This window comes from Martes martes, assembly GCF_963455335.1.
Source record: "Martes martes genome assembly, chromosome: 10".
NCBI lineage: Eukaryota > Metazoa > Chordata > Mammalia > Carnivora > Mustelidae > Martes > Martes martes.
The window spans coordinates 96,237,521-96,264,478 of record NC_137898.1 but is presented as its reverse complement, the minus strand read 5'-3'; the positions used below and the strand labels follow the sequence as shown (position 1 = coordinate 96,264,478).

The following is a 26,958-nucleotide window of genomic DNA, read 5'->3' as shown; positions in this document are numbered from 1 at the left end:
CCAAGAGGCCAAGAATTACTTTAATAATTTTTTTTTAAAAAGTTCAAATGGCAACACAACCGTAAAGTTGGTACATCACAGAAACAAAGGTCTTTGCAGGCAACACTGATTGGGAATAGCAAAACACTTGGCTGGTGAAAAAAATGAAACTCTAAATTATATACAATAGTAGCTAAGGGTGATACTGAAAAACAGTCTTATTTACTGTGACTCGCGATTTAACTTGCCATTATCTATTGCTTATTTATTCAGGGCTGTAAATAATACTTATATAGAGACATAGAGATGTGTAAAAATGAAACATTGTGAAAAAAATACAATTTTTCAATTTCATATGAAACTCAAAGTATAAGTTTTGTCCAATATGGAATGTACCTACATTTGTTTATATTAGGGCTCTAAAATCCATTTAAAAATTGTCTTTTTGTTTTTAAAAAAAGAACAGCTGACCCACCATGCAAGTTCGCTGTGTATCTTGTTTGCTCAAAATGAGCATTTTCAGGTGAGGTCTGTTTTTTCTGCCCAAAGTCTGGTATAATTCGGTTGAAGTTGTACTGGCCCGACTGTGGAAAGAGTTTCCGTGAAGAGTCTGATGGCAGCATCTGGATAAGGGGGCAGTCTCAGGAATGCAGAGTGGGTAGAGAAGAGGGAGGTAAGAGCCCAAATCCTTATGAAGGATGACGTTCAGTTGTTAAATTTTAAGGGGTATCCAATGGCTTTTTCCAGGCACTCAACTAAAGAGCCGGCGGAAAGAAAATCCCTCTCTACTTCTACGAATTTGATATAGATAGATTTGGGGGAGACTCCGGGATCCACAATACAGTTCTGGGACAAAAACCCATTAATACCAACCCAATCTTTGCTGAAGGTTTTGGTATTTGCTTGGAAATGTAAAAATAAGCATTGCTGGAGAGTCCTGACCTCAGCAATCCCGAGGTAGCAATAGATTATTCGGGTGGGTTCGATTTCCACCTGTAACGAGGCTTGCGCCGAGAGGGTCTCCAAGTCAACCCGGCCCTCCTTTCCTGGGTCCAGAGAATGTCGCTCCAGGTGTGGCGAGGGGGGCCTCTCCATACATTCTTCGTAGCCAATGGCATAAAGGCCTGGACTTTTGGGAATGCCTCCCGGTAATAAATACTGAACCACGTTCCCCCCAGTTGGTTTGGAGTGGGCAATGGGTATCCAGTCAATTTCCATGTGCAGCTCCAGGCAGCGAGCTTCACTAATGGTGATCTCTAAAAACTTGTAGTAAACATTTTTCCAGTTCATTTTCTGCACGCGGGTCATAATGATCCGTCCCTCGGGCTTCTCGGAGTTGAAGTATTCCCGCAGTCGCTTGCCAAGGGGCACCTGGGAGCTGATCTCAGCATAATGGTAACGAATATCCTCTTTCCAACGGGTGTTATAACCAATTCCAAAAATGGCCAGTTTGTTAGAAAGATGAAGCCTTGAAAAGTCCGTCCAGCTCTGAAACAGTTCCCATTTCAATTGTACTGATTCCAAAATCTGTACGATATTTTGCATGATGTCTCTCTTCCTAGAAAGGGAAATACAAAGTCAAATTCTTCAGGTGTCTAGCTCAGCACGGTGCACCAGCACTTTCTGCAATGATGCAAATGTTCTAATCTGTGCTGTCCAATATGGTGGCCATTAGCACTTAAGATGTGATCAGTGTGAGTGACATATGAAATTTTTAGTCATAATTTGAAATTATGTTTAAATAGCCATGTTGGGGCGCCTGGGTGGCTCAGGCATTAAGCATCTGCCTTCGGCTCAGGTCACGATCCCAGAGTTCTGGGAACAAGCCCAGTATTGGGCTCCTTACTCAGCAGGAAGCCTGCTTCTCTCTCTGCCCACTCCCCCTTCTAGTGCTCCCTCTATCGCAGTCTCTTTCTCTGTCAAATAAATAAATAAAATCGTATAAATAAATAAATAATTAATAAATAGCCACATGTGACTAGTGGCTACCATACTGGACAGTGCAGGCCAAGATGAACATAGTATTAAAATCTGAGAAACCCTCTTTCCTAGGAAATTTCTAGCAATTAATGATAAACTGCTTTCCATTACTTCTATAGCCTGGCTATGTTAAACTTAGTAACTATTGATATGTAAGCCCCCGGGGTTTCAGAAACCCAAATCAAGAATTTAACATTTTTTAATTTATTAATTAATTCCAGTATAGTGAACACACAGTGTTATATTGGTACAATCCTGGGACTCAACACTTCCACATAACACCCAGTGCTCCTCACGACAGGTGCACTCCTTCATCCCCGGCCCCCATTTCCCCCTCTGGGAGTCATCAGTTTGTTCTCTGTAGTTAAAGAGTCTGTTTCTTGCTTTGTCTCTCTCTTTTCCCTTTGCTTGTTTTGATTCTTAAATTCCACAGATGAGTGAAATCATATGGTATCTGTCTTTCTCTGGCTGGTTTATAAAGTGGCTATCATAATGCAAAGAATGGCTTTCCAATCTAAGTATCAAAGGCAGGCAAAGGATGCTCTATTCAAAATGGCATCCTGCATCACTTAAAATAACGAAGAGCTTAATTTCTAACCTGGAAGTTCTTAGAGTTCAGTAATTTTGGCCCATACGTGGTTGCTGTAGGAAATGCACAACCAATTATGTCTAATGGCCTGATGCAGAAACAAAACGATATTTTCTTCCAGTTGTCTGAAACTCATACTACTCCCAAATGTCGAAGAATTGTCAGTTAAGCACAGAATTAAGATCTGAGAATTCAGATGGAAAAAGTCTACATCAAGCTTAGAAGGGAAAAATGAATGAATGGGGACTACTGTAGAAAACATTTTCTAAAGGGAAGCAAAAGTATAGAAATTATTTCAATTTGGATTTGGAGAGTTAACAGAGTAAGGCTGAACGTGCTGGGAAGTTTTTGTTTCAAATGCTGCTTAACTCCTAAAATCTTAACTGATACTTTATGATAATTCATGCACTATATATGAGCATATACAATTACAAGTTTGTTTCTCAGGTATGGCAAAGACTTTGAAAGATGGAAGTCTGTTAATTGTTAACTTGGTAATAATCCATTACAGTCTACATCGGTCATAGGCTTAAGCTACAAAAATACTCAATGACCACCCTTATGTACGATCGAACGCAGGCAAAGAGAAGAGGGTGTACAGCTTCTTGGAAGGAGACAATGCTTGAAAGTTTCCTATTAAATCCTTGTATCTTCTAGGGGAAGAGTTTGGGGAACAAACTGGGGAACCTCCCACGTACTCATTCTCAGTCTGTCCTCTTACTCTCTTTGGCTTTCTCTGCAAGATGACAAAATGCTAAGATTTGTCGCCTGCTGCTTCTCGAAGCCAGAGACTGCCCTAGACTTATCTTCCACTCTTAGTTTGTCATGGAAATTCTCAAGTATTGGAGTGGCCATCTCGATAAAATCACTGCATTGCTGGAGAACTGTTCCTTCTCAGAGTACACAAAGGCACTCAGTGATCATTCATATTCAGCTTGGTGCTCAGGAGGTAAAGGTATAGGACCGTGTTTCTGCATGAATGCTGAAAGAAAAGCTCTCTTTTACAGCCACCATCCCTCCTTGTCCTGTTTTGAAATGCTACAATGATCTCAAGGACCAGGCTAAGGAGTTGGGATGGAGGGCAGAGATTTTCATCGATTCTGCTCACTGATCAACATCCCAGTGCCTGACATGAAGTAGACACTTGGTAAATAACTGTCAACTAAATGAGCAGGTTAGGTGACTCCACTTTATGGATGAAGGATGGTATATATACCATCCTTCATCCATAAAATATATATATATATATTTTTTTAAGATTTTTTTTAAAGATTTTTTTTTTTTAAAGATTATTTACTTATGCATTTGACACAGAGAGAGACAGAGAGAGAAAGCCCAAGCAAGGGGAGCAGCAGGCACAGGGGGAGGGAGAAGCAGGCTCCCCAAGGATCAGGGAGCCTGACACGGGGCTCGATCCCAGGACCCCAGAATCATGACCTGAGCCAAAGGCAGTTGCTTAACCAACTGAGCCACCCAGGCGCCCCGAAGGTTGGTACGTTTTAACTACAGGCTATGCCCGCTATCTTAGGCTCATCCCACTTATACTTAGAGGGAGAAAAACATACCCAATGCCCAGATGAAGTTATTTTATTCAGCATTGTCTTAGCCTTAAATCATCCATAAGGAATAGTTCTGAGGAAACTTGCACTGGAAAATAAATGGCCTATTAGGAACCACTTTAAAGCTTCTCACTGTGTGAGCTAAAACCTGGAGCAGAGGCAGCAAAGTGGTCCGTTTCTACGGAACCTGCTGATCTGATGTCAGCCTGGAGATCCCTGGGCCTAAGACTCATCACGTTTTCAAAACTACGGAGCACAGTAAAAATGAGACCCGGTTATTTAAATGGTTCCAGAGAAGGGTCTATTTTAGTTCCCGATTTCTGAAATTCCAACCACAGGAAAAGTGCAGATGGTAGGGACACCCATTCTGGGAAGTCTGAGTTTATCTCCAGTTAGGTCACCTGGGCCTCTCCTCAAGGTCCCAAGCCGTTGAAAGGGAGAGACGGGACATTTTAGTAAAGGAGAGACGATGGCCTTTTTGGAGACTCGGGGCCTGAAGGGATGGACTAGTAATGATGCATTTTTAAAAAATATTCATCATCAGAGTTTCCCTTCCTTTGGGACATTCTGATGTCCCAACTGGAAAACAGACCTACTTCCTGAAAAGAAACAGCCTCAAGCTTACTGACTTGAGTCATAAACTTCTTTGTTGAGGCGTGGGGAGTGCTTATAATTTTGAGAAATAATTCTTGATCCCTAAACTTTCACCCTCTCCCCCGACACAGGAGCAGCCGATACTGGGAATTCTTTTGTTCTACAGATACTCTGAAAAAGACGGGAGCATTTGCAAAGTGGGTGGTAGTAGCGGTGGTTGGCTCAGTGAAAACAAGTTTCCTTTTTATATCGCTTGTTGCTTATCACAGCTCTTTCCATCTCGCCTGTTCCCCCTTTGTCCACCGTCCCCTCAAACATCAAGCTCACATACGCACAATGAAGTACAGAAGGAAAAAAATGGGTGCTATCAGGGCTTCCGGATGACCAGATTGGGAAAAAAAATGGCGTTCCTCTACTTTCCCCCTAAATTGATCTTTTAATATATTTCATAGACTTAGTGAGGGACTTCCTTAAAGTTAATTAAAAGAACCACAGGGACGCCTGGGTGGCTCAGCCATTAAGCGTCTGCCTTCGGCTCAGGTCATGATCCCAGGGTCCTGGGATCGAGCCCCACATCAGGCTGCTTGCTCAGCGGGAAGCCTGCTTCTCCCTCTCCCACTCCCCTTGCTTGTGTTCCCTCTCTTGCTGTCTCTCTCTCTGTCAAATAAATAAATAAAATCTTTGAAAATAAATAAATAAAAGAACTACAAACATAGCATCACTGAAACTCAGAGTCCTGTGGTCTCCTTACAGAAGAGAGAACTGAACTCAGGTGACGTAGCCAGCAGAAGGACCCCAGCCCGGGATTCCATCTTTCGTCTGTCAATGTCTTTCTTTTCCAAACGGATAAAAAGGCCACCTAGAAGCTTGCTTCTTGATCCCCGCAGCGGAATGGCATGCAAGTACCCCTCTGGCCTTTCTGGCATCGCAGCCAACCCCAGATTAACTCAGGGCCCTGCGAGTCATCTCTGTACCGTAATGAAACACCTACATAGCCACATTTGAGTACAGGCAAACACCATCAACACACTTGTTTTTGTGTTAACACATTTATTTCTTCATATCGTATACAAAATTCTCAATGTAGATGAACTACTGGCAAACGTAAGCGAAACAGATGAGACACTGTGAATACAACTGCTCCCTCAATGGTATGGCTGTATTTTCCATACATGTCTAATGACAGCAGTGACTTTCTACATCTTTCCAACAGTCATTAAATTTAGGTATTTAGTATACTTAGTAGGTATTTAGTATACTTTGTAGAAAGAAGCATCTACTTACTGTGCCTCTTCAGAAGACTCTTGTTTTATTTTTAATGTTCTCTTTGTGACAGGTATTTCATCTGAAAAGCAAGGTTTTTGAAACAAATTATATTTTTCTAAGTAGCATACATTTAGGTAGAGAAGTCACTGTGTTTACTGTTCATTTCATACTTTCCAATGCAAGGCTGTAATTCTAGTGTCAAACACTGTCCAATGCCAGATTTATAAATATAACTCTTATATAATGAGATGCATACATTTATATGCAAGATCAGAAACCAGCCCTACAAGTATAAAATTCTTCAAGGTCACCAGTGGATTTCTAGCTAGGAGCTTAAAGCTTAATTTCATGGCAAACATGATTTTTAAAGGAACGAGAATGAAAAATGATACTCTCCTACTCGGATTTTCTATGTAGGTTTTACAGAGCAATTATTCCCCCAATATCACAATCAATATATTCTGCATGTTATTTTTTCCCAAAGGTTTGGGTGGAACTTAACTCTCTAGGGCAAAACCCGAGTAATGGGATGCCAAAGCAATTTAGACCTTATTACCGTTTAGAAATTAAAGAGTAGCGATCACTTGGCATCGGCCCTTTTTAGTCTCCCAATCTTTAAGTTTCTCACATTGTGTTAATCTTATAGCTTTATAGCCTCTTTCTTCTCTCCTTTTCCCTTTCAATATTTGAGATATTAAAAAAATATAGCATTTGTAAGAGATATTAGCCTTTAATCCTTTTTCTTTTGAAATTAGCATTTCTCTATCATCAGGAATTCTGTAACACCGGGCCTGTGGACTTTTACAGTGAGCTAAGGAAGCACGTTTACAGTGCCAATCCTACTTATGCTTCCTTGGAGGCTGTCTGAGCAGCTCACTGGGGAGTCAGAACATTTACTTAGAAGTGAACACTCATCACATAACTTGTTACTGAAGCACACTGCCTGCACCAGAAACTGGGTTCGGACTTCCAAATTATGAAAGCCCCAAACTGGAGCATTTGTTGCAAAAACAAACAAAAACAACTACATATACCTCTTTTTCAATTAGGCCATCCTAATTTGAAATCGATGGCCAAGAGTTTTGTTTTCCATTTTTAATGCTAATCTAAATCATTCCAGCTACTGCTCGGATGGGATCCTTAGTGAATTCTGAAGGAATATGATCACTGATAAAATTAAAACATCAGCTCTTTTCAATATAAACTGAGGCTTCTTTTGTTGTTGTTGTTGTTCAGACTAGAGTCTGGCTGGGGACCTTTTCCAATTCATAAACAGAAAAGTATTTGGCATAAAGCAAGGAAAAGATAGTCATGTCCAGAGAAGTTGCACCAAGAGTTAACACTCCTGGCAACTGTCTTAGAATTCAGGAGGTGCAGGATATTTTAAATTGCATAGGATTTCACTTGTCCCTGATTAGAAGTTCTGCATCTTTAGGAATTTTGTTCGTAGCCGCATCCAAATGACTCACACCAAGCTCTAGCTGGCAATTTAGGGCCAAAACAACGATGCCCACGTTGCCCCAAGGAGGCTAGCCATGTGCCTCGTGTGGACAGTGGGAGCAGCACCAGAGGCTAGGACAGCGACTAAGGGTGGGTGCACATATGAAGGGGTACATACACACAGACACACATGCGCGCGTGCGCATGTGCACGCGCACATACGTTAAACATCATATGTATTGGCTTTCTTACCCAATTCCTGATCTGTTGGATAGCCATGGAGATCCTGACTGTGGTTTCCCCAGTCCTCCTGTGAATACTCCTCCATAGTGCTGCCATCTGACTCCAGCTCCTGGTACAAGCCACTACTGTTAATAAGTACAGGCTGGCAGGGCTGAGCATCCCATCCTCCCTGACCAAACACCTGTTCCAACTGTTCAAATGTGTAACTGCTCTTTCTTTTCCCAACACCATGTTCTTTCACCCGACTGTAACACCTGCGAAGGGTCTAAGACACAAAGTCTTTTGTTATTCCTTTAAAGCTGTACTTCCTCTTCCAGGTACGGACCACAGATATTAATTACTATTAGACAGACACAGACAGACAAACATAGACACATTGTTACAGGAATGCTAGATTTCAAATTCATTATTATATTAGAAAAAAAAACTAATTTAGCATTTACTCAAACATGTTATAATTCAAACAATTATTTTGCAATTAATCATCCATTAAACAACAAGAAACATTACAACATTATTGCATGTACCCCATACATATATTTTTATACCCCCACCCCCCCTTTAAAAAGAATAAGAAAAAAAAAAAAGAAAAAGAAAACAAGAAATACCAGCCAGCCAATAGGATGCACACCTGCCACAGAAGAGAAAAGAGCTGCTATTGTGCCCAGAATTTGGAAAAAGTGAGGGAAGGGAGGACAGAAAGAAGAATTTCCCAAAGCAAAGAATATAACCTTCCTTACTCCTAAGAAGGAAAACAGGGTCAAAACAATTGTCTAAATGAATCAGCTAGTAAAACATATTACTTACGAAGTCCACAGTCCTTAACTAACTTACTCTACCTTTAGGGAGGTTGGCAAAATTTGAAAGAGGTCAAACTGATTATGCTACAGATCCCCAGTCTCAAACACCAACCATCCAGAAACAATACACTCATTCCTACATCAAAAGATTAGCCAGTACTCATCAATGCAACCAACACAAACTGCCAGCTAAAACCAACAAAGGAGGCCAATAATTTCCTTTTTGGGGGGGGGGCGGGGGTGGAAGTGAGGTGGACGGGGTATCATTTTACTTCCTTCTCTGCCTTGTGCCACACAGCAAATAAAAAATCACTACGTGAGTCCACAGAGAAAACCCGGACGATTTTATTATCTTGCACAACCCTTCCATTTTCTTCATGGTCTTCCAATGCATACTTCCGATCATTAGCCCTGTTTCCTTAACTCTGTCTTACATGACGTTTTAAAGGATAAATCAAGGACTCAGTCCCAGCATCCACATTTAGTTCAGTGCTATCCAGTGTCTATCCCATCTCTGCTGCTTTTGTTCCTTCGAACCTCCCTTCTCCTTGACTGGATTTCACTCAGAATTTTCTTGAAAGAGACAAGACCCTTTTACCCTGATGGCTCTCAAATACTTTCTGACTCAACTCTACAAAACCTGTTCACCTCAGACTTCATGTATACGTGTTAGCCAGATTGTAGGTTTCTTTTAAATGTGAGATTACTTTCCATAAGCCAATATATCACATATTCTCACCAAACTGAAACAACTCTTAATAATCTTTACAGAACCTCCATGAAAGTTCCGCATCTTTAAATCACAGTTGACAAAAGACAAGACACCGTCAAATACTTTGCAGATCTGTCCTTTGAGACCAGAAATCCAGATGGGCAAAAGGAATAATCAAAGCAGGACACACAGGATGATCTTACTCAGACATAAACAGAGCAGTGAGCAGTCTCCCCATCAGAAAACCAGCCAGCTTACCCCCTGCATAAACACCTGCCTCTCCCCACCTCTTTCTAGAGATCTCTTCTGGTGCCTCCAACGATGAGGTTTCTGATTAAAGAACTTAAAGAACTGACGTTTCTGATTAATACACTCTTTAAAAAAGTGTTCCCTCTCTTTCTCTTTGTAAAAGATAGTCACAACTACATAACAGAACTTTCTAGAAAAAAATCAGGCAGGAACTTGGGAAATGTGTCACAGGGCAACCCTTCCAATGGAAGGAGACAAATGCCTGCAGCAGATCTCATTTGACTTTCTATATACTCCCCTTTCCCAGTGCCCTCTGCCCTCCTTGCAGGGATTGGAATTTGAATTGCAAACATCTCCTGCCAATTTATTTTTATCTCACAATGTCTAGTTTCTGCCTCCAAGAACACCCCAACCGCTCTTTTCAACTCCTCCAAGGACCGTACATGGAGAGTCCCGGCCATGTCCCTTTCACCCTTCCAAGACCATAAATGGAGATGCCACCACTCACTCCTTACTGGCTGCCTAGAGAAAAGCATGCAGAAGAGCCCAGTGGGATCTGTCACTGAGGGTTATTTCAGAAGTCAAGGAATAAAACTGATGTTCCTTTGAAGAAAGGTGCCAGCCTTCTCAGGATGTGATACAGGCATAAAGCAAAGCCACCAATCATTGACTATATACATGATGGGAAACCACAGAAAAGATTGGCTTTCTCTGAAACCACCAAATTGAGCTTACAATTTTACTTGGCTTATGTAACTGTGAATAAGGAAACTAGTGATATCTAATGATTTTAGAGACTGAAGAGTAGTCAGGAGACATTCTATATTTCATCAAAAAAGGCTAAGAGATCTTGCCACCTCTTTCTTCATAGTTTACTTCTGTAATACACTTTAATTGTGTAATGTGCTGTTATGTAAAATATCTATCAGGGGCCTGCAGGAAAAATGTTTGGTAATTCCTAAATCCATACGATAGGAATTTGATATGTTGAAATAATGTTAAAAAGATTTCCAGATTGACTTTAACTCTCCCAAGACATAAGTACACATAAGAGGTACCTTCTGAGTTCAGTAAAAGATCCACAGATCCAAGGAGAGGCTGTTTGAATAGGGACACATCAACTAAGATAGAAAAAAAAAAAAAAGGTGAGAACTCAAACATGAACTTGACCACCACTACAGGAAACACTGGAGTTCAGTGGAACTGCAGGGACTTTAGAAATGGATAAAAGGAGCATATGGAGACCTTCCAATCAGAAAAAGTTACACTTCCCACTCTCTAAATGATGAACCAAAGCAGGCAATTAAATAACTGTGTGTCTGTGTCAACAGTCCTAAATAAGCCAACTTAAAAACCTACTCTAAATCTGAGATTAAGAGAATGCTCCAGAATCTAGGAAAAACAAAGTCTCACCTCCCATTTCAGACAGCCATGCCAAACCCAACAAGAATCTCAGTTTAGCTTTCTTGGAAGGCCATTTCCTACCCAACACAAATACCCACCTCACTGCCCTTCCTTCTTTCTTTAGCTCACTAGTCTTAGAAATGTATGGGAAATTAACCTCTAACATTTTTTTTTTTTTTAAATTATGATCTCGGGGAGGTGGTGGGGGCAGGGAAAGAATTTGCTTAAAATTATTAAAGACCAGTCTATTCACGATGGAGAAGAGTAACACTTTCCTTATTACTAGAAATTTCCTGGTAAATCAATATACAATCTCCCCTCTGGGGAAGAGGAGTGAGATAATACTGTATCTTGAACGAAGTCAGAGGGATAGAGGTCAGGAGGAGTCAAGAAAATCTGGAAAGAAGAACTAGAGGATAGGTAACAACTTGATCAGGTGGTCAAATCAGAAGAGTCTGGAGGTATTCGGTTTGGAAGAAACGCCAAGTGGTTAATGACTCCAACAGGAAAAGAACCAGAGAAAAAGCTTGAAAGATTGTCCCATTACCAAAGCAGGGAGGAAGTAAGACGGCTGACAACCAATAATGTATAGACAGAGGGAAAGTTTTGCCAAAGTTTAAGACTGGAGTGAAAGGAAATGAGAGAATAAAGATGACATTCATTGTGGATGAATGTAAGAAGGGTCTACAGGGGAGGGGGTGTGGGTAAACAAAGGCAGGAGTTCTAGATTGGCAGGATTGGGGGTTTAACGGCAGCAATGCAGAGAAAGACCCAGGGTTACAGTACACGTAACATTAAATACAGTGCACAATGCAGCTATCTTGCCAAAGTAAGTAAATCCAGTATTGGGTTGTATAAGCAGAGGAATCACATGTAAGCTATGAAGGTGGCTCTTCCTCTCTATTCAGCACCGGTGAGGCCACAGCTGGAGCACAGCATTCAGTTCTGGGCATCGAACCAGCTACAAGAGAGGGAAATTGTAGAGTTCAGAAAAGGGCAAATAAAATAATGAAAGGCTTGGAAAATAAGATCTATAAGTAGGGCCAGTGGTTTCCTCAAAGCCCTTCCTGACATCACACGAGCTACTTTGGGGGTAAAAAATAAGGTGTCTTTCACTTCCGTGTCCTCCAATTCCTCCTTTGACTTTCAGGAAGCGGGAGGAAGTGAATTCTTCCCTGCTATGGCAAAGCAGGAAGCAAACTAAATAATCGTATGGGCATATGTCAACCAATTCTGCTACTGGCTCAATAATTGTCTCAAAATTTGCCCCATTTCATACAATCATAAAATAATCACCATGACAAAACCACTGTTCTAACCGAACTGATGACAGGTGGGACAGGGTCTGTAATAAGGAGGAATGGAAATAAGGCATAATAGGCACATAAATGTGTTGTTTAGGAAACACTGGCACGATCCATCTAAGATGTCGGATGAAAAACAAAGTCAAACTGCGAGGCAGGACAGTTTAGTTGTAATAGCAGGAAACAATGTTATAAGAAAACACAAGCAGTGAAACAGATTTTCAAATGTAGTTGTGGAACTGGGAACACTAGAAATGGATTACATAGTTGATCTTAACCCTCTGGCAACTAAATAGGATAAATCTGAGATGTTTTAAACCCAAATGGTTACATAAAGAATATACTTATTTGCAGTCAGAGTCTTAAAAATCACATTTTTGACAAATACAAAAGATAGGGGAAATCATCCTGGTGGCAAATCGCCAAACTAATCATTTATAAAAGTGTTAAAAACAATACCTCAGCCTAAGCACACAGGAGTTTTGAAGCAAAAAGGTCTTTGCGAAATACATCTATCTTCTTCCTTTAAAGTTACTGCTTTAGGGCACCTGGGTGGCTCAGTGGGTTAAGCATCTGCCTTTGGCTCAAGTCATGACCTGAGGGTCCTGGGATCGAGCCCCACATTGGGCTCCCTGCTCAGCGGGGAGTCTGCTTGTCCCTTGCGCCTCCCTCCCCACCCCCGTCCCCCTTGTGCTCACTCTCTCTCTCAAATAAATAAATAAAATCTTTTTTAAAAAGTTATTGCTGTAGTGTAACTGTTACAGCAAGCTGCTCTTAGTCAATGAGGCAACAACAAAACCACTGAGTTTCTTCCAGTATCTTTTAGAGAAACTCAAAAGTTCTTTAATTTGTTTTAGTTGCTTACTGGGAGCACAAAAGGTGGGAAAAAAAACAAAACAAAAAACAAACAAACCCCGAAACAGGAGACATAAGCAAATAAACACATTTCTGCATACAGTAAGAGAGATATTATAAGTATAGCATATATTACTACAAATGCATGTCTATTACACAGAACTGTAACTAATGATTAGGAAGTCACTCAAGGTGAAATCCATCTGGGGGCCTGCACAAGTTTTACTACCTGTTTTCTCAGGTTTTCCATCAAAATCTGGCAAGTGCATTTGCCAATCACCCAAACCCTTTAAAATCAACCCCAAACCCCAACAGATCAAAACCAAGACCAAAAATACAACACTTTCACACTCTCCCACTTCTTAGCGCTACAGAGGAGGTTTTGGCAAGTGAAAGATCCTTCTATTCTTAAATTTCTCTTTTCCTTTTCCTCTCCAGAACAGAGGTTCTTAACTTTTTTGGGTCATGGATCCCCTCCCCAGAAAAATGCACATATGAAACTGTTCCATACAATTTCAAGGGGAACATGGACTCTGAAAGCCCATACAAGAATCTTGGGTTAAAAAGCTGCTCTGTACCACGGTGTTGTTTCTTCCATCAAAGAATAGAACATGTATTAGTCAGAAGCCCTAAAATAAGGTAGGCTTAATTTGTGTATTAGGTATTACAAGAAAGATTGGGACAACCAGTTAAAGTACAATTTAACCAATTTGCTCCGTATCCTGCTCCTTTAGATAAAGCAGCATTAATATTTCCTTTAAGAGATAAATTAGCCAAATTCCCCTGCTTTTTGAAAGAAGCAATTCCTAGCAGTAAAAACATACAAGGATATCAATTTACTCATCACAAAAATATAGGACTTTTCTCCCACCTGCTAGGGAAGAAATCTTTTTCCAAGGTGGTAATTAGGCGATATTAAATGATTCATAAATTATACTGATTATTAACTGAATCACATAATATGTGATTATTCATTATCTGATTCACTTATCAATACAGACGCTAGATAAATTACCTAAGGTAACAACTTACAACAGGGAAGTTCACACATCTAGAAACAAGTGTAATAAGTCTTGACTACTTTCCTTGGTAGTCACAATGGCTAAGCTCTAGCATCCTCCAATTTTAATACTGCCTAAAGACCAAAGGGTCTCAAAGAAATTGGCAATGTCTACACTAATTAGTCCTTAACCCGATGGGACTAAGTCTGATCTATTATTCTGCTGGAGTTGTTCATATCATGGTTGGCAGTGTCTTAATTACTAAGAAGAATGACCCTCAAACTTTGTCCTTAAGTCATTTGAACACTTGATACTTTGTGTCTTTATCACTATCCTTGCCAGATAATCTCTTTGGTAAAACTTTCTATAATACACTGATTGACAGCGGGTGGGGGGAGATGCCCAAGGCTCTAAGAGCAAACCAGGTTCCATCTTCCAAAATATTATGGATGTTTTGAATGGAAAAGAACCTCAGAAATCATGTAGTCCACCTTCCTCACTTGCCGAATGAGGAGACAAGGACCCAAGACAAGTAAGTATTCCCCGAAAAGGATTTGGGGGTGGGGGGAGGTACCAAATGCAAATATGAACGTTCCCTAAGAGAACTATTCCCTTAGATCATAAACTCTGGGAGGTAGAAATTATGTCTGCCTAGTTCACAGTTCCCATGAGCCCAGAATAGTGCCTATCACGTAAGGGTTCAATAAATATATTTATTAAGTAAATGAATTAAGGTAACTGTAAATCACTTGCTGGAAGAGCAAATTTTTTCTTAGCGGAGAAAATCAGGAAACTCATTGTATAATCACGGTTTTGTATTATATGTAGAGAATCCATAAACCCAAGGTAGCTAAGGCTCCGCCTTGAAAAAAGCAGGAGCAGAAAAGGGTATGACACATAGATACAGCTCTAATCAGCAAAGCAAATGGAATAGCTGTAGAGGGCAAGGGCGATTTTAACATCTACCATGCTTGCTGTTGTGGTTTCCTTTGGGTGCGGGAGGGGTCCACCCACCCAACAGGGCTCTGTCGCTCTGTCCAAATTTGATGATTTCTTATGCCTTACACATTAAATAAAATATTCAAGGATATAAAGTACAGTTCTGTCAAAGATAGAAAAGGAAAAAAAGACTCAATTGTTTCCTGGATTCTGATAGGGCCCGACAGAAGAAGGACCACCAGAAACCAAGAGATCTTACCTCTCTGGAGCCCCAGTCTCTGTGGGGAACTGGCCAGGATTGGACTTTTTTTCAGCTTGCGTCACATTCCAACTCGCTACGAGTGACTCACTGCTGTGTCTATAACTGGTCAGTCCTGGCTTCAGCAGGGAGAGACTCTTCGGGAGATTTTAATCCTCAGTGAGCATCAGCTCCCCTACGTTTTCTAGGTTTCTCCGTGCTAGCAGGTGAGGGTCTTGTCCATTCAGATTATGAAGAAAAACCCTCAAGGAGGGCGATAATAACTGCTGAAAACACATCTTCCATTGCTCAAGGAACTATGTTCACAGGACTATCCATTTTCAATCCTATACTGTAGGTAAGTCATGTGGGTGTTCATACAGTATCTCGTCTTGGCAGCAACACCATACAAGAGGACCTAGGAAGTGTGGTCATGTTTAAGGGCTTCTTTGGGATATGAGAATCCTTCTAGGCATGAAATCCTCAAGTGCTGCTCTATTGAGAACAAGACAGGTCAAAAAATTAGGGCTTCCTGAATTACTGAACTCTTTCGGACATAAGCAGCCACAGAGAGTTACAGTCATCGAAGATGGTCACATACCACTCTTTGTCTAGAACTTCCTCCCCATCTAAATGGGGGAAAATCAGTTGTTTGGTAAAGAATTCACCTGGATTAGGTTATTTTCACCTGCCCTCCTCCATCACTTCTGAAGCTGCTGTATTAGCATCTCTGTTAAATCATTTTCTCAGTACTTCACACCCTGGGGCAGAACCTCAAAGGGATATTCAGATGATATTTAAAATGTTAACTCTTGTGAATATGTGAGAACTAAAAAAAAAAACAAAAAAATATTCAAGAGAGTTATCTAAAATATTTCTAGGATTGCAGGGGAAAACCATTCATCTGTAAAGGCCTCCCACACAAACATCCTGCATTGCACACTAATTGGTCCATAATTAACATAATTAACACACACATACACATACACACACACACACATTACAAAAACACCTCACACAGCTTTAGCATTACGATGTTGTACTGCTTCCCAAACACAGGGTACTTTCTGCTAGTAATGAGACCAGTGTTTAAAAGGAAAATGGAGCAGAGCAATTCTCCCCCCACCAAAAATACAGTAAGTCACCTTACTCCTTTCATGTGAACCATGAAAGTTTTGTACATATTTTCTTACCAAAAACTACCATCTCTTATGCAAAGATAATCTATACTACAAATTCTTTCCCTTAGCAAATTTGGCATATTTGGTTGTGACATCTAGACAAAATCATCTAAAAAGCAAGGTTATTAGAAATCCCCCATCATGGTATCTGGGTACAAGCATTAGTCCTGACTGAATCTGGGACAAGATTCAGACAATTGTTTTTAAAAGGGTAAATATTGAATTAAAGTTGACCTTTAAGTAACACGGATTTGAACTACAAGGGTCCACTTATACATGAATTTTTTTTGACAAATACATGACTGTAAATGTATTTTCTCTTTCTTATGATTGTCTTAATATTTTTCTTTAGCTTATTTTATTGTAAGAATACAGTATATAATACATACACAAAATATGTCAATCAACTCTTCATATTATCAGCAAGTCTTCTGGTCAACAGTAAGTTATTAGTAGTTAGGTTTTTGGGGAGTCAAAAGTTACACCCAGACTTCTGACTGCACAAGGGGTTGGTGTCCCTAATCCCCATGCTGTTCAGGGGTCAACTGTACTTCAAAAAGTGGGGTTTTTCTTTTGCATTTCCATGGTGTAAACTACAGACCATAAACACATGCACAGAACACATCTTCATATGCTGACAAATACCTTTTCAATGAAAGCCCTGAAAATAAGCATGTTTTAAGTTTATGCATTTGTCCTTTGGCAACCTGAACTTATTTAGGAAGTTGTTAGAAAGAAATTCAAGCAATCATAACGCTTTCTATAGCTCATTTGGTAGCATTTTTATATTTTACTCTTACCTTTATGAGGCTTGCTAAAAGTAATAGCCATATGAAAAATGTAGTCTACAAAAATCAAACATTTTCCATATGTGGCTCAATGTCCCATGCAATGAAGGTAAAAACCATTAACTACCATTTTTCTCAGTGCCTACTGTATACCGAGATTTGGGCTAAGCAGTTTATATTTATTATTCCTAATGTTTACTTTAATCCTGAAAGAGAGGGTCCCAGGAAACAGTCTGAGGAGCCAGGGCAGCAGTCTTACGGAGGAGAGCTCTTGAGAACGCCTGTGAGACACTGACCGGAACAGGGTTGGGGAGACAAACAGGTTGTAACAGAGGCCTCAGCTAACCTAAAGTGAGGTGAGGGAACTGGGATGAGCCTTCAGAGTTGTCCTGAACTGGGGCAAGGAGGCTGTACCACTGGCCAGCCACTGGATTCAGGCTGCCCCTGGAGAGGGAGCCTAACCTTGGGAGAGACCGCTCCCTTGGGCAAAGAGAACTTCCTTCCAGGAATTCACCAGGAAGCCATGGCCAGTCATTGCTCCAAGCAGCCTGTGGTGGTCGGGGCGGGGGGTGGGGGGAAGTGGGAGGACAGGGGATGGGGGAGCGTGGGTAGACTGACTAGTGTCTCACTCCTGGAGGAGGGTCTGGGGAGTGTATCACAAGTATATGAAAGACACGTGATACATCCCTATTTAACTGAATAGAGAACTAAGGGCAAGGTAAGAGCTTATCCAAGGTCTCTATTAGAGCCTCATTCACACAGATTTAGGATTCAAAACTAGGACCCGGTATTCCTCTCTTCAGCAGACATTGAAAAGTAGAGAAAATCACTGTATTTACCTTTCTGCCATAGTTGCCAGAAGTTTATAACAGAGCTCATTTTAATATTTAGCGGAAGTAACCGTATTTACTTGGGTTACTCCCTGCACTGAATTCTTATTTTCTATTTTTAGCTTTCTTTCTATGCATATTTACTTTCTTTGACCCATTTACATTATATATTACAAACAGCCCATCTCATCCTCATCATTCTAAGAAGAGTACCTAAACCATTTACACATTAGGTGAATGACGGCAGGCTTAGGTAATGAACACTCCATGGCCTCCTTTTGGTAACCCACATCCTTACCTGCTTTCACTGCCAAAAAGTAATTCTATTTTGTAAATTCCTTCTGCAGTTCAAACTTAACTTCCTTTAAGAGGAGTTGGTAGTTCAATAAATACCATCATTTATATAAAGATTTGAGTGAACTGAGTCTTTGACAAAAAGACTATTTGTGTTTCAACACCTGTTGTAAATTCTTCTTTGGGTCTTCCAAGTCAAATGTTTTTCACTGTGCTTATAATCTTAGGACACCATGAATTACCTGCAAGAATTTTTAAAACGTGTGTTTTCCTTCCATGTTGCTATGTGTTTTTACTATTGCATTTGTTTATGATCACACTATTGCCAAAAACTTAGTTCAACTGTCAACATTTTTAAAAAGGTGGGCTGATGATTCATAAAGGGGTTAACATAAACAAGTGGTTAAGAGCATGGATACAGACTGCTAAGTCCAACTTCACCACCTGCTAGCTTTGTGACTTTAGGTGAATTCATCTCACTGTGCCTCAATTTCTCCATCTGTTAGGTGGGGCTAATAATAGTACCTCTATCATAGATTTGTTGTGAATGTTCAAAGAAAAAATAAAGAGCACTTAAAATAGTATCTACTGAATAGCTTGTCCTCAATAAATGTTAGCCATCCTAACAAAAATGACAGTCACACCACATGGAGACCACTTATAAATAAAGGTTAGTTCAAATAGAAAAAGACAGCCCCAAAGTTTTATCACAAAGCACATGGTAAGAATAACAAACTGTAGCAGTCCGTATCAGAATCTTGTCTGGAGCAAGTTTCATCTAAACCACATCACCCAAGGTTAAAGGAATGCTAGCTTGATTTTCTGATTCTTAGTTTTATTGGTATGTAGAAGTATTTTAAAGTTATTTTTGTTTGATAACATGTGAGATCTGCAAGTGTTATACCTAGATTTAGGTTTGTTACATATTAAGTAACATTGTTGCATAAACACACTTTAGATTATTCAAGTTTCAGAAACACCAGGCTATACTAGCATAGCTTCTTTAACTTTTTGCTCCTCTTTCCTCTTTATATATATAAACCAATCAACTAACTATTTTCAAAGGTCTGTAGTTTTGGAGAGAATATGGTGACTAACACGGACATATAAAGAAAAGGGGAGAAAAAGAATCCTAACTAACTACAGGAATAGGCCTTACTCATCGAGCAAACTGCTTACAAGAAGCAGTAGGCAGAACAGCATGAATCAAATAAGTATGAATGACCCATATATTTTCTTGGAGTTTAATGGAGCAAAAACCATGTGGAGCTCTCATTCCTGTTTTGGTGCATGAAAACTTACTGGAATTAAAATCATGGAGCACCTGGGTGGCTCAGTCGGTTAAGCATCCGACTCTTGGATTTGGGTAGGTCTTGATCTCATAGCTTGTGAGATGGAGCCCTGCTTCAGGCTTCAGGGTCTGTGCTCAGTGGGAGTCTGCTTGGATATTCTCTCCCTCTGTGCCTTCCCCGCCCTCCCCCCCTCCCCGCCTCTCAAATAAGTCTTTTTTTTCTTTTTTTAATTAGATTCACCACTTTTTGCAAAATAACATTTCACAGATAAATAATTATGCTACCATGAAGTTAAAGTATCTCCACTGATTTTTCTTAATTTTATACTGTGGTTGTAATATAACCATATAAAGGAGAAATACTCTTTCATACTGTTCAAAAACAGGCACAACTCTGATCCCTCAAAGTCCAACTATTACCCATGTCTCCTAATTTGCAAAAGAGAGAAGGGACATTACCTGGTTATGCAAAAGACTGAATAAGGGTGTTCATTATCTAATGACTGAATGAATATGAACAATGTTGTAGTTCACTGCTTCATGGGGCAAACTTCAGTGACAACTGTACATATCACAATAAAAAGGTCTAATATAAAACCATATACTCATTCTTAATACAGAAAAGGCAAACTGAACCTCTATGACTAACATACAGTGAAAGATAAGAGTCAAACATTCCAAGGCGCCTGGCTGGCTCAGTCAGCAGAGCATGCGACTCTACATCTCAGGGAGTTCAAGCCCCAGTCAGGCATGGAGCCTATTTAAATAAAAAAAAAAAAAGAAAGAAAGAAAAAGAAAAAAAGCTCAAACATTGTAAGATCAATAAGGTTGATATCTAGTAATATATTTGATCAGCCTTCTTTCTATTGTGCTAATTGTTTTGAATTGCATTATTTTAAATATCATATTGGTTTCTATCAGAATGTAAGCTCTTTGAAAGGGGTTTTCTTCGATTTTGTCCACTGATACATTTCCAGCACCTAAATCAATGCCTGGCATGCAGAAGCAGCTCAGAAGATTTTTTGCTAAATGAATGAATGAATGAATGAATGAATGAATACAACTTCCTTAAGATTGTATATGGCGACTGAGAGATCAAATATAAGGTTGAGGTTCTCTTTGACCTATTGCACACTCTTCTTTCTAAATCATAAACCAGCTCCTTCCATTTAGAGAAAGTATCTGTAAATTTAAAATAATAATAATAAAAGCAGTTTTTGATAGATACGAACTTTATTCTGATTTTATTAATATCGATTACAAACATAATTGACTTATTCGAATAAATGAAATCTGAAGGTAGATATTAGAAACAATTATTGTGAATTTCAAAAATTCAGGCTATTACAATAAAATAGTCTTACATAGGCTGAGAAAATGCAACTAGAAAACAAATCTAAGTAAATAACTTCCATTCTATTGTATCAATTTATATTGAATGAAGTATTACTTGGTAGCTCAAAATACGTAATTTATGAATACAGCCAAGAACACATATATAAAAATAAAATAATGGCTGTTATTCCTAAAATATCTGAGAATAAACACAGATTTGTATTTTACTAAGGAATAACAATACATCCCACTAAGTGACAAGATAACACTCGCTTGATTAGTGCCAAGAAAAAAAAAGGATTTCCATTGGCTCTCAAGGACTCTCTCAGCCACAATAGGTAAGAATTAAAACATTTAAATACATGCCTTATTCCAATATCCATTTTCCAGTGATTCAGAACAGCAGGGGGAAGACTCCGCATAGATTACAAACTCCAGATAATTTGTAACATATGCATACGAGGCACAGATTTGCATTCATTCCAGAACACTGAATGAAGTTTTTGTGGATGGTCATTAGCAGGCAGACGACCAAACTGCATGAACCCACCACAGAAATAAGATTAAAGAGAACCTAATAATCATAGCAATCCTAACAATCAATTGTTTCAAATCTACAGCTTTGTGGTACTGGTCTTTGTTTTTCAAAGTCAAGACATTTTTCCTCCCATATTTAAACCTTTTTAAACATTACATAGCTATAACCTTCAAAAAGGGGCGGCGGGGGGGGGGGGCGCTGCTATTCTACCTGATACGAGCATGCTTCAGAGGGCCTGTATGACAATTAACATCTGAAATTGGAGATGGGACTTTTAGTTGTTGTCCTCTGGTAATGTTAGAAAAAGGAGGAAAAAAAAAGGGGGAGAAGGATCATCAATTCTGAAGCTCAGGGAGATGAGAATCCAAAAGAGTCTAGAATATATCCTCAAGGTAACACAGAGCTATGCTAAAATGGTGTTTTAGTTGGATCTCATTGGTTCTAGAATGACCAATTCTAAAAACGTAGGTTATGAGGCACTGTGATGATCTCTGAGGCTACGACAAAGATCCCGTGTAAGCTGGTAGAAGCCGTGTGCGGGGTTAAGATCTATCAAACCCTAGAGATTCGAATTTTCAGATTTCCCAAACAAGCCCTGCTGACTTGGGTGTATCTGAAATCTACTGTCTTCTCTGTTTTCATAACCACTGTTTTATTGCACTTCTTGTCCAGCTTACTGCAAAAAGCCTCTGAATGATCTGTGCTTCTGGTTTATGTCTCCAGTCTCATTTCTTATCACTGCCCACCTCCTTCTACCCTCTTTCCACCAACCCTAGGCTCCAGCTATCTAGAATTACACAGCATAAAACATTTCACCAGAATATCTGGGATGTGACCTATTCCAAATTATGATGTTTCTGAAGTTCTGATATCTTTAATCTAAGAGTAAAATGACTGGAAATATCTTGATCTCACCTCACTATCTTCTCATCTTTTATCTAACTGCAGGTTAGAACCCATTAGTGGCCTGGGTTGGGAAATCGAATTTCAGCAGGATGTGATCACCTTTCTAAACACCCCAAGTGGGAGATGAAGAGACAAAGCATAGGGGATCAAGAACTGTCCTGGGGAAGAGGACCCAAGGGCAGGGAGAGAGAGGGGAAGGAGACAGGTCAGAGGGGGTGACTACGGGGGGAGGAGCACTTGAAGACTGCCAGTCTGGGGGAGGAGGATTAGCTGAACCTGTGGGCACAGGGCACACGTGGAATAATGGGGAGGCATTGTGTCCCACACCAGGTGCTGGCATACATCAGTGGGGCCACATCAAGCAAAAGTGGGGTATCCCTGGTCTACTCCATGCCTTCCCAGAATGTGTCACTGCGGCTGCAGGACCTCCAGGAGAAAGACTCTGGGTCCTACCGCTGCTCTGTGAATCTGCAAGGCAACCAAGGCATCGGGGCACCTGGGTGGCTCAGTGGGTTAAAGCCTCTGCCTTCGGCTCAGGTCATGATCCCAGGGTCCTGGGATCGAGCCCCGCATCTGGCTCTCTGCTCAGCAGGGAGCCTGCTTCCCTTCCTCTCTCTGCCTGCTTCTCTGCCTACTTGTGATCTCTCTGTCAAATAAATAAATAAATAAATCTTTAAAAAAAAAAAAAAAAAAAAGGCCACCAAGGCATCAAAAGGAGCCACAGCAGCAAAACTTTAGAACTCAGTGTGCTGGGTGAGTGAGAAGCACACACTTGGCAACACCTTCCCCAGCCCCATGGGAGCCCAGGCAGGTCTGTCTCCCAAAGGGCTGAGTGTAAACATTAGAGGAGGGCAGACAGAGTGACAGAAGGGGGGGGGTGTGTTTGGGGGTGGGTGGGAGGGATCTGTTTGTCCCCTGGGGTTGAGCTTTTAACCTGTCTCCCTGCTTCAGTTCCTCCAGCTCCTCCATCCTGTGGTCTCCTGGGCGTGCCCTGTGTGGGGACCAACGTGACCCTGAGCTGCCAGTCCCCGAGGAGTAAGCCAGCTGCCCAGTACCAGTGGGAGCGGGCATCCCCATCCGCCCAGGTTTTCTTTGCACCAGTTCTAGGTGAGGAACTTGGGACTGTGGCTGGTGGAGGGAAAGATGAGAGGCACTAGAAGGACTGAGGTAAAAAGGGAGGCCGTGCTGCAAAGTCGTGGTGGTGGAGGAGGAGGAGGAGGATGATGCAGGGAGTGGACTGGAGAAAGGGAGCCTACCAGACAGACAACGTGTTGGGTGCTTTCAGATATTGTATACTTCTGACACTCAAGAGGACATAAGCCCTAGAGGTTTCGGAGCTAGGTTACTTGTGCTCACATTTAACAGAACATACCAGAGTATACTGTACATCGTTAACTAGAGAGTCATTTCTGTGAAACACTTTCAACAGTGAATAGCACGTGGCAAGTGTTATATAAATCTTAGCTATAATCATTATAATTTTGTGAAAGTGTTTCAGTTACACATATGTATCATGGGAATATTAGGCCACAGGGTAAAATATTTGCCTTCTTATTTTATGTTCAGAAGATGTACTGCTTTGGGAGCGCCTGGGTGGCTCAGTGGGTTAAAGCCTCTGCCTTCAGCTCAGGCCATGATCCCAGGGTCCTGGGATCAAGCCCCACATCAGGCTCTCTGCTCAGCAGGGAGCCTGATTCCTCCTCTCTCTCTCTCTGCCTGCCTCTCTGCCATTTGTGATCTCTGTCTGTCAAATAAATAAATAAAATCTTTAAAAAAAATTAATAAAAAAAAAAGCAGTTGTACTGCTTTGGTTTTTCTTTCCAGTATATAAGAATGAGATATATAACAGACATCTGCACAACTATAATCCAACACTATAAAAAGGTTACTTATCAACACATCAAATTGTCTAGAATTGGTATGTGCAAACTACTGTTATTCCAAAACTACCTGCTCTGCACTTCTCTCGGTTCTTTAGGATACCACCAACCAGTCATTTGTACATTCTAAGTCCTACCTTCACCAATACCATGCCCTATGGCAAACTGTTCCTCAACTGAAAGGCATGACTTTTTATGAGACTTACGCACTAAACACTGTGCTAAGGAGGCACCTGAAAGCCATGCATTTTTTCTTAACAACTTATTACTTAAAAATTTTTTGGGAACTACAGCATTTAGATGTTTCCAGTTTAGGATTCATGAAAAAAATATATTTTACTGTATTTGCAGTTTGCACTGTCCTAGGTTCTGCTGTTTCTGGCCTTTAACCTCAACCGCTCATCTCTCTCTACTTTCTTCTGCTCAGTCTGGTCCCACTTTACCTCCAAGAGCCACCTCCTGACAGTCTATGATGACATGCCTTTCCTGTGTGCGTCCAAAGCACCGTGAACATAATGCCAATGTGCTGCACAGACCTGACTCACAACACCGTAACTGGTGCTTTCGTAGTCTGACCCCTTCACTGAAAGGGGACACTTGATGGTGGATAGTACCCTGCTGCACGTCTAGAAGCTTCCATGCAAGGTACTCAAATATTTGTGAGTGAATTAAAAAAAAAAAAAAAGTTAAGTGCCTAGTTCAGACTTAAGTATTTGAAGAAACCCTGTGATCTGTCAGTTGAGTCTGATGAAAGGGAATGGGCAAGATCTCCAAATCTTCCCACGGATTCTTGCATTCTAGCCAAGAGTTAAGCTCCAAAAGTTTCTCCTGTTTCCTAAGGGCAGTGGACTCCAACGGCCCAGTTCCACTATATTTGCCAAGAAAGGTATCAGAAAGATGCTCAGAGTTCTAAAGCAATGGCCTCCCACTGGGGTATCTTCTACTCTTTCTTAAATGATTAATGAAGGCCCCTTAAAACCTTGGGGATTCCTGGCATTCCCAGTCTAGGTCCATATTTCTTAGGTGTAAAGCTTGGCCCCTTAATTTAGAATAACCAAAGCAAAATAGGTTAGTGATACTGTATCTTTACACGTATCTTTACATCTTTAAATATAAGTGGAATATTGTCTGATCATTAACATTTTCAAGATGCATTTGATAAAAACCTACAGATATGAATTTGTGTGGATTTTTCTGATTCAGAGCACATTACTGAGTAAATTAATCTTCATCTTATTCACCTCATACTAGATTTCCTATTTCCTATATCCTATTAACTTCTGTAGACTTTCATATAGAATGAAAAAATTTTAATGTCAGCTTTATATTTCTTGGGCGTACATAAACAAAAAAGTTTAAATAGCATTGTTCCAAAGCTGTTCTGGCAAATACAATAGCCAGTGGCTACACACTTATGGCTATTTAAATTAATTAAAATTAAATTAATTAATAATTAAATAAAATTTAAAATTCAGTCATAGTAGCCACATTTCAAGTATTCCATAATCAGCTGTGGGTAGTGGCGACTGCACAGTGACTGATGGACAGTGCAGACAATAAGACACTCATATCACAGAAAGTTCTATCAGACGGTATCATCCTAGAGACACAAGAATAGGACAAACTTTGCCTAAGCCACCTGAGGTTAAAACACATTATTCCTTGCACTAAAAGCTTTTCCTCCCTAGTACAGTGGACCATTTTTCTTGACTTCTTGATAGAAGTTACTTTACTTCTGAGCAGAAGTAAAGTAACAGGGAGGACAAGAAAAAGGAACTCTGTGCTTCCCCTAAAAGTTTGAGTATGTAGCTAAGAGAACTGTTTCATAAAATAGACTTCTTTAGGACTCCAAATAACAACTTTTTACCTACACTGTTCAATATGGTAGCCACTAACCACATGTGGCATTTAGAATTTAAAATTAAAATAATTTAAGGGGTGCCTGGATGGCTCAGTCGGTTAAGCGTCTGACTCTTAATTTCGGCTCAGGTCATGATCTCAAGGTCGTGAGATCGAGGGCCACGTCAAGCTCTGCACTCAGCGTGGAGCCTGTTTGTCCATCCCCTTCTGTTCCTGCCCCACTAACTCGAGTGATCTCTAAAATGAGTAAAATATTTTTAAAAAGATTAAAATATTTAAAACAAAATATAACTTAAAATTCCGTTCCTCAGGCACACTAACCACATTCCAATGTCTCAAGAGCCACAAGTGACTGGTGGCTATCACAGTGAACTGCGTTAGCCATAGAACATTTCCATCATCATGGAAAGTTTTATTAAACAGCACTGTACTATGTGCTTTCGAAGTTCTTTTTTCCTTTTACACATCCTCTTAATGAAGGATCCATAATAATTTCACTCCAGTCTTCACTAGATTTCCCAAAATGCCAAGAAATAAGCTTGGAAGCCTCTTCTTCCTAAGTTTTAACATGTGCTTGTTGGATGCTTACCTCCTAAACGGAAAGACTGTAAGAGTACGGTCAGTAGTCTAAGATGGTCTATTCTCTAAAGATACACATCAAGCCTGTATCAGATTCACATGCAGACAAGCATTCTGGAACACACAAGCTTCTGGGTGACAGTGGCAAGGGAACAACAAAAAAGGAATATGTCAAAAAATGGAAGCAAACAAATCTGACTAAATCCTTCTTACAAACTATTTGAGCCGTATTCCATATTTCTTGGAAATCTTTCAGTGATAGTACAGAGGTACCATCTTGGCTGCAAACATCAGAGGAAAGTCCTCAGAGATGGGTGGAGGCTA

At 40.3% G+C, this 26,958-nt stretch overlaps 2 protein-coding genes across 4 annotated transcripts in view; one reads left to right on the top strand and one right to left on the bottom strand.

Annotated features, from left to right (window-relative positions):
- Positions 1–26,958, bottom strand: part of MSANTD2 (Myb/SANT DNA binding domain containing 2) — a 31,630-nt gene continuing 4,672 nt past the window's right edge. The window contains exons 2-4 of one of the 3 annotated variants that reach the window (XM_080816694.1): positions 7,660–7,759; positions 5,986–6,046; positions 1–1,537 (exon numbers count right to left, since the gene is read on the bottom strand). In XM_080816694.1, the coding sequence (XP_080672820.1) occupies positions 685–1,537; positions 5,986–6,046; positions 7,660–7,759 (1,014 nt within the window). In that variant the 3' untranslated portion in view covers positions 1–684. Of the gene's footprint in view, positions 1,538–5,985; positions 6,047–7,659; positions 7,916–10,937; positions 11,777–26,958 lie in introns of those variants that run through there. The other 2 variants (XM_080816693.1, XM_080816695.1) reach the window with 2 other exon arrangements.
- LOC308351900 (endothelial cell-selective adhesion molecule-like) lies at positions 22,619–23,472 on the top strand (the record flags this gene model as incomplete). The annotated part of the gene is made up of 3 exons (XM_080817854.1): positions 22,619–22,785; positions 23,043–23,068; positions 23,267–23,472. 3 exons carry the CDS (start codon positions 22,619–22,621, stop codon positions 23,470–23,472), a joined length of 399 nt encoding a protein of 132 aa, XP_080673980.1.